General features: G+C 40.9%; 1 protein-coding gene across 1 annotated transcript; it reads right to left on the bottom strand.

Moving 5' to 3' along the window:
* Positions 1 to 805: 805 nt before the first annotated feature.
* LOC104361415 (glutathione S-transferase) lies at positions 806 to 13854 on the bottom strand. Its single transcript, XM_009967544.3, has 7 exons — positions 13786 to 13854; positions 9370 to 9476; positions 8619 to 8670; positions 4988 to 5120; positions 4520 to 4661; positions 3349 to 3480; positions 806 to 1084 (listed from the first exon to the last, which is right to left on the bottom strand). Exons 2-7 carry the CDS (start codon positions 9454 to 9456, stop codon positions 962 to 964), a joined length of 669 nt encoding a protein of 222 aa, XP_009965846.2. The 5' UTR covers positions 9457 to 9476; positions 13786 to 13854; the 3' UTR covers positions 806 to 961.
* Between the last annotated feature and the right edge of the window lie 1663 nt (positions 13855 to 15517).

Genomic DNA, 15517 nt, shown 5'->3' with positions numbered 1-15517 from the left:
CATGCCAGGGCCCTGCTCCACCAGGTCCTTGGGATGTGTTTACACAGCTTTGGGTAATAAAATAGTTTAATGGTGTGTATGTGGCCTCAAAACCAGGAAATGGAGCTTGGTGCTTCTTGCTTTGCTAGGACAAAGATGCATCTGGCTGTTGGTGTCCGGAACTGGGGTTAAGGAAGCAGCTGAGAGCCTCCCAAAACGGCAGACGAATGCACAGAAAGAAGCATGAGCAAATATTGAGCCCGAGTGATCATTTTGTTCGAGGATTTGGCTCTTCCCTCCCCATCCTTTGAAGAGGTTCATCACATGAAGAGGTGCACAGACTCCAATGCATTTGGAACAATGAACTAAGGTGCCTGGAAGAATCATGTTAAAGAGGTAGAGGAAGAAAAAAATGGAACATCATAAGAGCTGGTTCCTAGGCAAGACCTGGGAAGTGTGAGAAACCAAAGAGATTTGGCTTTGGTAACAGATGAAACTAAAACTAAATCAGAAGTTTCACTCACACAATGCCGTAAAACTAATGCAACATAAGTACTTACTCACCAAAACTGCTCTTGAACCAAGTCTACTTCTTTAAAAGATAAGTGATTGAGTGAGTCTTCTTCTCTTCCATAGCTCTTATTCTGAAGCCTATTTTCATCCAGAAACTTTCTTCAACAAGTTACATTCTGATAAAACTAACACTGCATCGGTCTTTTTCCAGATTAATAAATTCCCTACCCCACAAATAGTTCTTTGCTTCCATACTCCTTTGTTTTCATGTTTTGCCAAGCAAAATATCAATAAAGACAAATCTGCTGCCACATTACCAGGGTAATCAGAATGCTTTATTTCAGTTTTGGCATGTTTTTTACCGTTGGTTTTAACTACAACAATACTAATTTACTTCCTTTGGTTTGGGGTTTGTTTTGGTTTGTTTTCTTCCCCAATATTTTGGGTCTCACTGAATGTAGCAAGACATTTATTTCTTAAAAATCTTCAACACGGTTTCTACATAACATTCATCTGGTGGGGGTTTCCTTGGGCTGCCAGGCTGCAGGAACTTCTTAATTGTAGGCATATTGCTCATTCTTATTTTAAAAGCCTAAAAAATAAAACCAGCAGAGTAAGAGAGAAATTCCAGCTGCTCCAGTAGCAGACAGTGCTCCTTGCACCGAACAACTGCTTCCCCCTGCTGCTATAAGAGATCCTAACGTTCACTCAAATCTCGTGCCACTACTCAGTCTCCTTCTGTCCAAGAGGAGAAGGACCCAGCTGCTGCAAAAAGCCTGTTCTTACCAATAAAGGCAGTACTGGAGCAGACAATATCTAAACCTTTGCTGCCTGAAAGAAACTGAAGGTAAGAATTCAATATCTGGGAGCGACAGGGGATAGTTTTGAAGGCACAAATACAAATCCAGCTCATGACCTTTTTCTTTTCATTGATGGTTCTGATGGTGCAAACTACCGTGTGGGCAAACCACAATATATGTTAACATGACTTACATTTTTATTACATGATGTAAGTATATGAGCTCTGTTTACATCTAGCATGGCCACTCTTGTCCCACTGTCCCAGCTTTTCTAGGATTGCATGGATGAATGTGAAATGGCTGGAATTATCCTTGGCTCAACTAATTTGTCCAGTAGAAGCTTCTCATACTGTGTTGTAGCCTAGGATAGCCAAAATATTGACGTAGGGCTGGCAGGTATAACACAGCCCCTCAGGGAGACCTGTTCCCTTCTGGAGCAGTGGCTGGAAGCCAGGACTAGGATTAGGGAAGAGTTGGTCATCTCAGGTGGCAAGAGATGCCTGTGTTAAGGCAAATGAGTCAAGGATCCTGAGACATCTCACTGTACAGTCAGAGAGGACTCACTGATGCAGATTGAAAGCAGCTGGAGACCCTGCGGTTAGCTGAGAAATCTTAGATACACAAGAACCTCTTCTAACATCAGGGCTAAGGGAGAGGAGCTTCACAGAGTGACTGTCAGCTCTTGCTGGCAGATATTTGAGCATAATTTCCTCTTTCTTACAGGCACTGTAAGGATAAGAGGGAAATACAAGAAGGAGCAAGAAAAGTAAAAATTGTGAAATAAGTCACCACCAATTTTAGAAATGTTTCCCCACTGGCTGTGAAGGAATCCCTCCATAATTCAAGTCATGGCTTCAGCAGAACTGTGCCAATGCCTGGTGGCTAAGATACCTTGCTAGAAGATGGGAGCTAGAGGCAAGAATTACCTGAGGCTGCAAAACTGCATATGGGATAAAATCTGACACGTTATTGCCCACTTTGTGGCTGAAGTGCCTCATCCTGTCACACTAAATTCAGGCTTAAACTGTTGGGGTTGAGATTTAGAAATTAAAAATAGTTACTAAAAAAAAAAAAAACAAACAAACAAACAAACAAAAAAATCCCTTTTCCTTATCAGTTCCAGATAGAAACCTAACTGTGATAGTCTAATGCTGAACTGTTTCTTTTGTTAATGGGAATAAAGCCAAAGTCTTTGAGTGTACCCCTCAACAGTTTGTAAGCACAAAGAAGCATGACCTCAAGCCTTGCATCCTCAACCCAAATTTTCACTGCCTACACTGCCCTATTACCATGGTTACAGGCACATGGGAGAACTACTGAACACTATCTGCTTTTTTCAAGACACAGACTACTTGGATCCACTGTATCTCAACTCTTAATGACTCCTGCAGGTCCTGCCCCAGGCCTGCCCCACGAACTGTTCTCTGTAGCATGTTGCATGCCTGGAAGCTTCTGATTTCTGGTCAAGTGCCTCACTTCTGCTTGATTTCAGCCTTTGTACTTGGCACAAAGGCAGAGAATTCATCCTCGATTGTATCAAGTTGATTATTGAAAGAAACCTGTGGCTTAATGCTGAGGCTTGAGTTTCTAGTCATACTGTAGAAGGCAGAAGTGAAGTGAGGTTACTGGGAACCCAAAACTGTAATACCAGCCAGTACAGAAAATGGCATACTGTACCTTATTCTACCATGTCAACCTGTATCTCAGACTTAATTTTTTAACTGGTATTAGATAGTATCTACTGACAGGAAGCGGGGAAAATGAAAACAGGACATCTCAGATCAGTGATTTCCCTGGGATGACATGAAATTATTTCCATTGAGGAGGCATATACTATTGAAAGAAGGATAGGCATACCTGAACAGGGTTAATCAGGAGCAGTGTCTTACAACAAACCAACTAAATCAATTCCCTCTTGTGCTTGATGTTAAGCAAACATACAATAGCAACAGTTCCTCAAAGAACCGACACTCCTGACTTACATAGCATGGAGAGATGATGACCTCGAGATTACCCCCTAGTTCCTGAATACAGACATACTCAGTAACAAAATTACCTGCAACTGAGGAAACCCCGACAGCACATCAGGGATTTTCTCCTCCACTGCTAAAATGGCTTCAATTAGCTGAATATCTGCCCAGCTGAACCTGTTGCCCACAAGAAAGTCTTGACCATGTTGTTTCAAAACCTGTAGAACACAAGAGAATGTGGGCTGCGGATTAGAATGGGACATATGATGCCTGGCAGCTAAACTTCACAGCACAGCTGTAGAGCTGAACAGTGATTATATCTGAAATTTCAGAGTGGAATTTCAGCTGGAAGCTGTGAACCTAAATCACTTCATCATTGTTGGGAAAAAAATCTGAACTCTTGTAGTACAGAGACTATAAACTTTTGTCACTCAGTAATGATGAATGATGATAGGCACTGGGAACAGGGACAAAACCACACGCTTAATTAGACTAGTAACAGTCATAGAAATAGGGATAATGGAGGAACTAAAGAGTAACTTGAAGAATTTATAAAATTGCCATTTAGATATTTCATTTAAAGTTACATCCAATGTTGATACCAGGAAGCAAACTTAGAAATGCAAAATTACAACCGCTAACCAAAGAAAATTCATGCCTTTGAGAATAAGCTATTACAGTTATAAGAACTACTAGGATGTTCAGCCTTTATTACTGTTTCCCATCAAAACTAGATGAATGTTTCAAAAGTGAGAAATGTTGCCAGATGCCTGAGTCATATGGGTTTGGTTTGCTGTTTTTGAAAGTGGGATGTGCAGAAATCTATGGCTGTTGTTTTACTAAAGTACTCCCAATCCCTCTACCTGATTTATTGACAAGGGATTTTTGCATTCTTCTAATGAAAATGTTCCAACTGAAATTAAGTATAGCAGAGAGATATGCTATAAACAAATATAAGTGTGGAACTATGCCCTCAAGGAAAAAATCATATGTGCTTGCTTTTACTTCAGTGAAAAGTTCTGCTGTATAGCTGAGAATATATTGCTTTGTTTGCTTTGTAGATGTTCAGATACCAAAGCCCTGACAACACAAGCCAACAAATAGAGAAAACATGCTGCTGTATTTCCCCTTCTCTGAGATAGCCAGGAAAACTGTGGGTTTGGAAGTGATCTGCACTACAAACATGTTCTTACTTTGGGGAAACGTTTTGATAATTGTAAATACAAGTTTTATAGACACATCCTCAATGTCACTGACCTTTTCAAAGACTGGGAAGTACCTGTTAGTTGCCCTCTCCTTAACTGAGTCAAGATTTTTCTCCTTTGCCTCAGGTGGAGAGAAAGGAAACATCAAAATAGTTTCCATCAGATCTGTTATTCCTTCCACATACATGTCAATCCTATTGTTGGGGAGAAGACAGTAGAAAAGAGCACAGAAGTTATTTCATCTGTTTTCCAATTAACTAAGGTAACATATAAGAATTAAATATCATCACCATTGTGCCAAAATTAATATAAACTAAAGATAAATATTTTAAAAAAGGATTGAAGCCTGTTTCTGTTCAGCAACATTTCAGAAGCAGTGGTTAAAACTTAAGCAAAGTCTAGAGTCCTTGCTTTTTATTGTGTTAGCATGTCTACTGGATTTACAGGATTGAATTTGTTATATATAATGAAGCTATCACATAACAGATTGCTCATTAAGTGAAGGGAGGTATTACAGTACAGGGCTCTCTCCTTCAAGTCTTTCCCATAGAGATTGTATTTCTCTGCTATGTAGCTGAGGATGGCTCTGGTCTGCACCATCTTCATCCCATCGATCTCAACCAGGGGCACTTGCTGGAACATCAGGGATCCATCTAGGGTGGAAAGTTGAGGGACAGCTTGTTAGTTCCTCTTAGGCTGCTAGCTTTACAGGAGACCAAGAGACTGAACACATTTCTTTTGCAGTGTAGAAGTTCATTGATGTCTTGCCCTAACTGTAAACTTCCATGCAGTAAATTAACATTGTGGGAAAGATCAAATATTGACCAGCCTGCATCACACTTTCGTAGCAAGGTCATCACAGTGCAGCTGGGTCCTTGTTTTACAGCATTGCCAAATCTTCACTGGCTGATGGGAGCTGGCACCACCTGCTCCTTTGCACTTCTGGACCCTGCCTCATGCTGGCAGAAAAAGCCTGAACCAGCACTTTCAACCCAAGGGATCAGAGAAGAATAAAGATCTGTGTTAAACCTGAACTTTAAAAAAAAAAAAAAAAAATCAAATTATTTTGAATGCAGATCAGTTCCCTGCCAGAGACATACACACATGAGTAGAAAAAAGGAGAAGGATAGTACTGCAGCAAGACTGAGCTACTGATAAAGGAAAGAGGTCAGGCCACTTTAAACATTGTGAAGCTACATAGTTAGAGGCAGGGACTGTGACAGGAGTTGCTGTTCAAGTAAATTTTACACAGTCACTCCAGCGGCAAGAGTTTGAGAATCCCCATAGATTTTCATTACAGGCCTATACTCACTGTCATTTCACAACAGTTTAAGCCTATTTAGATACATCTTTGTAGTCCCATTTTCTCTGGGTGCTGGTAGGAGTATTTTGCTGAGCCTTCAGTGAGGCAGCTCTGAGAGCTAAACTGACAGATTCAGCAGAGCAAAGTTGGTCTCTTCTAAACCAGTTTTCTGCTGGAGTAATTTACTGCCTTTGGAGATACTCCCTCCTCCAATTACGCAACATTAAGGGCATCCAGAGAACAATCCCTCCCTATTAAAATCACAGCAAAATTCCAAAATCCAACTAGGCGGCTGCCACTTTGCATTGTTCAACGTTAATAATTTATTTTAATTGCTCAATTTTAATCTGTTCAGTGCATCCTTCTTTCACGTATAAGGGTTCATTTGAACAGGCACATCTGTTTGCTTTTTTTCTCCATGGAGCTATTAAAATACTTTGTTAGTCTAGAATTAATAAAAACATTCTTCACTCATTATTAATTTTGAGTTTAAATTCAAAGAGTAGTTCTCTCTGCAGCAACAAATAGCCTGTATTTGTTTCTTGTAAACAGAAAGATAACATGTCTTCATGTCTTTCCAGAACATACCTCTGCAGCTTAAGGAAGAAATATTATTTGGTATCTCTCCAACAGAAACACAGTGGAATGGGAAAACTAACAGCTCTGAAAGGGTGTTTTTCAGCAGAAATATGCGAAGTGAAAAATAAAATCTGACTTTCTGGCCCTTGACAAAAAGTGATGCAGCAAGTGTGAGTGAACTGAATGCACGGTTTGTTTCTTATCTACAGAAAAGAAGGATTTCTCTCTTATGGTCAGTAGTGGACTGCTTCTCCTCGCTTTCAGTGAGAGTCACTTCATATAACTACTGCACAGAATATATATGCAGGATTAAAAGCAGTTTTCCAGTTGTTTTGCTGATTGGATTGTGATGTTAGAAGGTGGTCTGTGGAGCATGCCTAAAAACCCAATCATCTAGGCTTACCACTTGTCACCAACCAGCAGAGCTTGTAAGTTGCTAGCCAAGTAGTAACTTGGGCAACGTGGCTGCACGGACTGACCCGAGCTAGTAATCTCTCAGGCCAAGGGGTACAGCCCTGGCCCAGCCAGTGCTGTTTGACTCTCTCGGCTTCCAAAACAGCTGTCTGTCTGCAAGCTGCCTGTTGGGAACAGCCCCAGGCCCAGTCTTCGTCCTGGATACTGCTGGGGCATTGCTTAGAAGCTCATCAGCTGGCATGGGCCAAAGTCACACCTTGACCATTCTAGAAATGTGGTAGAGTCTAAATGCGGGATACCCTGGCAAAAAACATGTCCGTAGGGAGAGAAAAAAAAAAAGTTAGAGGGATAGGTAATGTGGGGTTATTCGTGTTCAGTCCTGCCTGCATGACTATCAGCATTCCAGAGGTCCCTTTATCAGGATGGCTAACTGATTGGTCTTTCTCCAACCCATCCTATTAAATCTCACTTTTTTCTTTGTGTTCTCACCCTCTTCAGCTCAATATATACACATAAAAGCCCTTGACCTTCTTTATAAAACTTCCCTACCCTTTTATCACCATTTAATTATTTTCTCTGGATGTGGATAAGTTTGGACACTGTGTCCAGGATTGTACCACTCTGTCTGGATTAATTAGTCCTGTGAAAAAAATTCAGATTTGGGCTTTCAGTACCTGAGCTATCATGTTTAGAGCTATAACTGGTGTCTTTACACTGCACTACTCTCCCATGTTGTCAGGTTCCCAGCTGTCTGGACCTGAAAACTTAATTCTAATTTTCTTGCTACCATTTTTTTTTTTTTTTTTTTTCATTTTAGTTCTCCTGTCAGAATTTCTTTAAAGACAGCTTTTCCTTTCTGAGCAAGCAGCCAGAATCAGCCGAGTCCTCTTCCAAGTCTCCTAGCATGTCTTGGCAAGTTCAGCCTGCTGTGAGGTTTCTCTCATATGTCTTGCACAGCAGGTAAACTGCAGGGCAGGTGCACACTGTAGTGCTCCTCACAGTCCCAGCTCTTTCCCCACTCCGGCAGCAAGGTCTTCTCCTTCCAGAGTGGCTGCAGAGGGGTTCACTGCTGGATTTCATCCGGCCAAATACTAAGGGCAGTGGCTGGGAACTGGTCTCACTCACAAGGTTGACATGAAGCCTTCGTGACCTGCTGCTTTGATCATGCCAGACTTTCCACAGGTCTCCCTACTGGCTCCCTGCTTTTTCACTGGGGGAAGCTTTATGGCTCAGGCTTATCCTGCTTAGGACTGTCACTAGTGTGTTCAGAGCGTAGCATGAAGAAAAACTGGCTTTCCTGGGGATTTTGGTGCCATGTCAGCCTTTCATTTAGAGGTTTATCTCACTGGGGTTCAGAACCAGCATACAGGTACCCCTACACTAGTCAACTCAAGAGTAGTTCAGACCAGCTGGCACAGACAGGCCACATTCACTTTATTCAGCTCCCTCTGCCTATAGAGCATGGGGGTCACATCTAAATGATACGTCAGAAATGACCCTTGGCCTGGGACAACTCCCAAATGATGCCTAGAAATTTATTCGGGGAATGCTTTGTGCCCTGGACCAAAAATGTACCAGGAACCATGCTAACAGTTCAACAGCATATATAATTAAGTTGCATTAAATAGGAATGTTTCCTACCTTTGTTTAATGTACTACAATAAACACAGTCACAGAAGTTATGGCTTTTAGCTTATAGGAGATGTTTGGCACTGGAAAGAACAGGTTACTCAAAATTACTATTTCAGTATTCTAGAAGTTTGCACTGGTTTAAATAAACTAATTTTCAACCATAAACTTAGCTAAATTGGAGCAATTGTTTGAGGGACTAAGCCTCAGGTGTTGGGATTCTTACCTTTTATTAACTTTTCATACTGCTCTTTTGTTTCCAAAAAACTTTCTTCAAACTGGAAAAAGGGCAGAGAATAGTGTTACATTGCTGTATTCGAACATTATTCTGTAAGTGACTGCACATAACCACATGCAGAATGGCCAAACCAAGCAAAAGATAATGGGCCGGATCTTCAACTGCACTGTGTGACTGCAGATATCCTGAGGATTCCCCACCATCCTCACAGCTGGGGAGGAGCAGGAGGGCCTGGCCACCTCAAGGCACTGATTCAGAAATAACCTAAGTGTGGGTGGAAACAGTACAGACATTTACAGCAGAAAGACAGGTTGCAGCTAGTGCCAAGTGAAGTGCAAGTTAAATCAACTATTTCTAACTTCACCCCAGGGCATGTAAGTCAGAAACACTTGTTTATACATGTTGTAACTGCAAATTAAATAAGACTGAGTTAAGGTGCTTTTGCACAGATGGAAAACTCAGGTTAATTAGGGGCCTTTAAATAAATCCCCATTTTCACCTATTATGATTAATTACTTCAGGGAACTCATACTAACTCTAAAAAATTCCAAGCTCCACTGAGTTTGCATCCCAAATATTAACCACTGAACAAGGTAGTTACAATCATGCAGTGCCAGTGGCCAAATTCATTTAGCCACCCTCCTCCAAAGCGTTTATCCTCCACACACATGTTAAACTGTTCCTTACTGAGGCCAGCTGAAAACACCAGTCTGGAACACTGTACCAAGTGTCAACTGACCTCCACACCAGCTGCTGCCAACAACCACCGTATGGGCTCCATTCGCCCCCTTCCATTACAGTAGGTAAGCCTGGGCTTCCCTGACATGCTTCTGAGCTCCTGGTTCCCTGAAAAATATTAAGCAGAAAACAGCGTCTCATAAAACTGGTGTAAGTACCATTAATTTGAGGGGCGAGAGTGCCTTTTAGTCTCACTATGCCTGTTGAAGTTTAAACATCATCTGGTTTTAAAACATAAAATGAGTGACGGAGAAGTGATACCACACAGACTGTGCTAGGAAAAATGTGCAGATCTGTTAAGCCTTCCCCAGTGCTACTAGAGACGTTTGTTATGATTATAAGCAAACACAGACATGTTTAAACAAGTAGTATGAGTCCCAGGCTACAGGAGGAATCTTACTGCATTTTAAGACAATCATACAAAGCCACTGAAAATCCTACTACATCCTCAGGGAAGTTACTCACTTAACCTTGTTGCCATAATCCTCACTGAGAAGATGAAATTTAGAAAAGGGAAATGTATTTTACTGGTAGGCTGAAATTTCTGTAGATGTTGGAGCACATTTTGCAGCTTCACCTGCCATCCAATTCCTTCCTCGGGTAGGGGCAAATTAATTGTTAATTTTCCATTTATTCCATGAAACAGGCTGAGCTTCCTTGGCGGTCCTATTGAATGGCTACTGACTGTTTCCTTGCTGCTTTACAGCATGCTTGAGGTGTCCCTCAAAGCCAGATCTGGAACCTGGCTTCATTGGTTTCAAGTGGCCCCCAAAGCATCCCCCAGAGCGCCAGGGACCTTTTTGCCCAGGGGACCGGCACCTCGGATGCTGCAGCATCTTGCTGTAACAGCACCTCTCCCTGCACCATGAGCAATAGCGTGTGGCAGAGACTGCACGTCTGTATTGAGCTGTTTCATAGGTAGGGACAACCACCTGAACTATTTGTGCTGGCACTTGGGTATAAGTGTTTCAAATCCAGGCCTTAATTTCTTTGTGCTTTGTTGCTCTAATTACTAAAATAAATGGGACTAGCATTCCCCCTTCACAAATATGTTAGTATCACACGCTACAGATTGGAAGAATAAAAGCTTAAAAATATGTATCCTAATTATGTCTTAATGACTCAGAAACTAGAGTGCTCAATTTAAAAAATAATTTTACAGACAACCCCAGTTTTGTCAGAGATAAAAGCCAAAGCTTCAACATCACATCTGTCACACTTTGCAGCCACATGACATTTCCTATTCAAATCAGCTTCAGTACACTCTAGTGATGTGTTTTCTTCAAGTCACAGCTATTTGTAAGTGTACTTAAAGTATGTTTGGAACATATTTTGCCAAAACTTGATTTTAAAGCGCAATCAGATTGAGAGTTCTCCCTTGAGAAATTCTGGTAAGAACTAAGTCATGTTACTACAATAAATAGGGATATTTGGCATAATTTAGACAATATAATCCAAATACACATGAAGGAAAAGTTTATCACCTCCAGGCTTAAAGTGTAAATAGATCTTGCTAACTACACTTGTCTCTAAGACAGTGGTTTTATTAGTTTCTGCAGGTTGTGTGACTAGATTTCACTGTATGGCAGTGCAGCTTATCTGTGTAGTTTATAACAGCTAATTAGTGCCTCTTTCATTATCATGCTTCTCAGATACATTGCATCTGTATCATTTCAACACACATGAATCCGATTTGTACTGTGCAGAAATTTACAGTAAATAGGAATTTTCCTTTAACTGAAAAAGCCAAAGACCACAATACCAAGAATATGAAACTTAATCCTCTTGGAAAATTTATCTATTGTTTGCAGAACAAAAGCAGAGGGAGTAAAAATCCCTAGATATCATTTTACATGAACAAGAAATTCTATATGCATTAAATTATGTGGGACAAACAATGACAAATGGAGAATAAAAACCTGTCTTCAGCTTCATTTTTTTTTTGATTAAGAACTACTCCATCAGCTGTAAGTGGATTTTAATTGTCTTAATCTTCTGACACAGAAAAAACCTCTTGGTTTTTGGTAAAGTCTCCTCAATCTTTAGATCCCCTGAATGTATCTCCACTGACTATACAGGGACCCGACACATGTAGCTCACACACATGCCTGGATCTGGACCCAAGTCTTGCCCTGAGGGCTCAGTTTAGTTGCCCATTCCAATGTGTCTATTGACACTTGAGATTCCCTAAACTTGGGCAGATATAACCCTCAATTTACTGGAGACAGAACAACTTTTTCTACCTTAAATCAGTATACCTATTCAATGTCTTTTTGAATTTATTTGGGGAAAGGTACAACTAACATAGGCAAGGCTCCCTCAGGACTTCGCTCAGTCCACCATTATTTTTCTAAAATTTTTGTAAAAGATTTGCAGGGTCCTGTGTTTAAAAAAAAAAAAAAAAAAAAAATCCAATTTTGATACAATAGGTTGATGATTTATTAGTAGCCAAAGAATCTTGTATAGCTGACACCCATTCCTTACTGTTTGCTGTAGCTGAAAAGGGCCACTGGGTGTCTCCACATAAATTACAATTTTTGTAAGAGAGATGTAGAATATCTGGGTTACATTCTCCAACAAGAGAAGCAGTGTTTATTTAAAAACCATATTAAACCATTCAAAAAATCTTCCCTGACCAGTTACTGAAAACAAATGCAGGACTTTTTAGGAGCTGTAGGATTCTGCCACCCCTGGATAGCTGCTTTTGAGGAAATGGCAAACCCCCTGATCCTGACTATTGCTCAAGATGCTGGAGAACCCATTCACTGGAAAACAAACAAGGTAAAGACATTCAAACTTCTGAAACAAGCTGCACCTGCCCTGGAACTGCCAGACTATGGTAAACCATTTACCTTGTCTGTACAAGAAGAGCAAGGAATAGCCTCTGGGATGGTAACTAACACACTGAACTCTGCTACTCTACTCCCTTCATCTGGGGAAGGAGCTCCACATCATGACTGTGTAGTAACCACCCATGAAGGTGAAAAGACTCAAGACTGTTTAACAGATGTGCCATTTCTAAATCCTAATCTGGAACTATTTGTTGGCAGGTCCTCGTATTGTCTGAGTAGCAGCCAGGTTAATGGGGTATTGAACAACTACTATGAATGGAGTAGTGAAGGCTTCACCACTCAGTCTGCAGCTGAATGCACAAGCAGCTGAATTAATTCCATTAACAAAGGTCTATCAGCTGGCCAAAGAAAAGACTGTAAATATTTATGCTGATTCTCAAAATGCATTTGGAGTATGTCATGCTACTGGGCAGTTATGGAAGCTATATGGGTTTATAAATTCTTGTGGAAGTAAAACATCAAATGCTCCACAAATTACTGACCTGTTAAAAGCTGTACAATTGCCAGAGAAACTTGCTATCATGCCTCAGCCAGCCCATACCAGTGGAAGGGCAAAAAATAATCTTAACAGATATTGCTGCTAAAGACACAGCATGATAGTCATATGAACCACTCGGCTTGCAAGCAGTCTCATAGTCTGACTTGTTATTGCTTGCTTCTAAAAGGATATGTTTGACTGCTCCTGCTGAAGAAATTGATTCTTGCAAAAGGTACAAGTGACCAAAGACTCCTATGGCCTAGGGAGAGCAGATATGGAAAACCTTTATTATTTATTATATCTATATTATATATATGGAAAACATTAATTTTACCTAAGCAATTCCTGATTCCCATAGCAAAAATGCATCACCAAATGCTACACTAGCCCAGACACTGCTGAAGAATTGGTTCATGACAAGAATTTATGCTGCAGCCAAATAAGTAACCACATCTTGCACGTACTACCTTTAGCCTCTATTAACATTTAGCAAAAACCTCAACACAAAATTTGTCTATGTACAAATGTTTTTACTGCTTTTGTCTGAACTCCATTATTTCCATTCTATTTCCTAGTGAAGCCTTAATGGCACACCTGTCCTGAATTTCTCCGAGGATGCTTCTCAACAATGCAAGAACCTTTTAAGATGGGATGGCCTCTCAGAAACAGCATTATCTGCATTTACTGTGAAGCACCCTTTAGCTCTACCGCTGGGAGCAAAGTCCAGCATACCAAATGGGCCAACTTTTCTGCTCAAACCCAGCAGAAACCTCCACAGTGCTAGAGGCTTGCACTTTGTTCTCCCACTCACCTTTGCCTTCCCACACTTTGTCCCCTCAGCAGCTTAATGGCTGCCTTGCTCAGCTCTGAACTGCACTGCAGGATTCATTTACTGGTTAAAAAACATCTTTCTCTTGCTTTCTCTGTCCTGCAGCTTCCAGCTGGTGAGTAACTTTTGAATCATGCTTAGTCTACCTAGCACACTAACTAAAGATAGCAGAGAATTTACATTACCCCAACAAGTACCCTAATAAATTTCAAAGTAGCTCAAACACTTTAAGAAAAAAATGTGTAAGTTAGTCCTTACCTTCAGACTTTAACTCAGCCTCCTCTCCCAGCACAAGCACTTCCCAGAGGTGTTTAAACTTCAGAGCTGGGGGAGTTTCCAGCCGTACCCAATTAGAGGTAAAACCTCCCATTGCTATTAAGCTGGCACTACCTAGTTTAAAGACATATGTCTCTGAAAATTGCTATCCAAATCATTTGAGGTGAAAATGCTAAAACTTAAAGTGGATGTGAACAGACACAAGGATGGCATAGCAGATGGGAAATAGAATTTGGATGCCAAAGATCAGGTTCTCACCTCTAGCGTAGACCCATGTGTGATACTGGTCATCACTTTACACCCCTGTAGCAGATGTCAGTACAGCTAATCTGAAGATCTGTTCGCAGAACCCACACTGTTATCAAAAGATGGAGAATCTCAGGATAAAAATCTCTAGGTAACTATATTGGGGAAATCATCCCCAAACTGCTACCTTAGATTTTCCTCACAGTTGAGGTTTTGTTATAGTTTCTCTGCCTGGAAATCACTGGCAGTCTCTCCTGGAGGACACACTTCCACTAGAGGCTTCTTGTAAATTTGTAATTTATGTGTTTTAAACGTTAGTGGTATCAGCAAAAAACAACTGTATGATGCTTCTTTACACTTTGCCTAATTATAACTCTCAGGTTCATTTAGTGAATAAAGCCCAGCATTAAATATATGCTTTTATAGTGTTTCTATGTCAAACCCAGTTACCACCCCCCCCCCCCGAAAATTCCCAAGTATGGGTTACAAGTCCAGCACAGGCCCAGAACTGTTCCCAGCAGGCAGCATGGGTATGGCACCCTATTTTGGAAGTTAGGAGCATGGTGTAAATACATGCTGTACCACGCTAGCTGGCAGAAGTGCCAGCCAATGGTCCCTGTATGCCTGCATCACTAATGTAGACGTGGCCACAGTAGAATTGTGGCACATGCAGGAAGGGATAGTTGAGTAAGAAAGGAACATTGTTTCATACCTTTTTTTGATGGTGGCACTGAGTCAAAATCAATCTATTCCTGCTTTTGAGGTCTTTGATATCAGCAGGTACCTGAGTGCAAGTCAGTTCAGGAACAGTGATGACAGAAGAACACACAAGTAACTATTATCTCTGTGTCCTTTCTGTAGTCTCAAATTTCCAATGGCAGCAATAGGCTTGATGGCAAAGAAGAAGGGGAGGAAGAGGTCTCTGTTATGAGGCTCAGGGATGAGTGGTCAAGCAAAGTGTTCTGATGCTTTTTGGATTTGCTGAACATGGCCGCATCCAACTTTGACTGTTTTTCCCCTTCCACACATTCCTGTTTGCCAGAAGGACTTTCCCTCTTGTTCTTTTTTCATTTTACTTCCAGCACAGCCTGTCATAATGTAATTATAAAGCTCCTTTGACATCTAAAGATATTGTATCAATAAGGTTACTGTTATCTATAACTTGGATAAAAGTTCTGTAAAGCTTTAGAGTAGAAAAGCAAATAAGTTGCTCTTACAAATAATTTGTTAAGCCACGTACATGAGTATTTAGGCAGCTGTCATGGAGCCCAGATACCAATTAAGTGATCTTGTGTTGCGCATAGGCAAATTTTAAATAGTGCATATACCATACCCTGGTATGTCAAGTTCCCACTGTGTTCTGTGGACACACTTCATTGTGCTGTATGTTAGACAAGACCAAAGGCTTCTCGAAACGTACCTGCCTGAAATCCTCACAATCCAGTAAGCATCTGGCTTGAGGGACCAT

This window comes from Tyto alba, unplaced genomic scaffold (genome assembly GCF_018691265.1).
Source record: "Tyto alba isolate M040663 unplaced genomic scaffold, T.alba_DEE_v4.0 Super-Scaffold_40, whole genome shotgun sequence".
In the NCBI taxonomy this organism is placed as follows: domain Eukaryota; kingdom Metazoa; phylum Chordata; class Aves; order Strigiformes; family Tytonidae; genus Tyto; species Tyto alba.
Note: the sequence above shows the minus strand (reverse complement) of the source record. Positions and strands in the feature narration are given on the sequence as shown.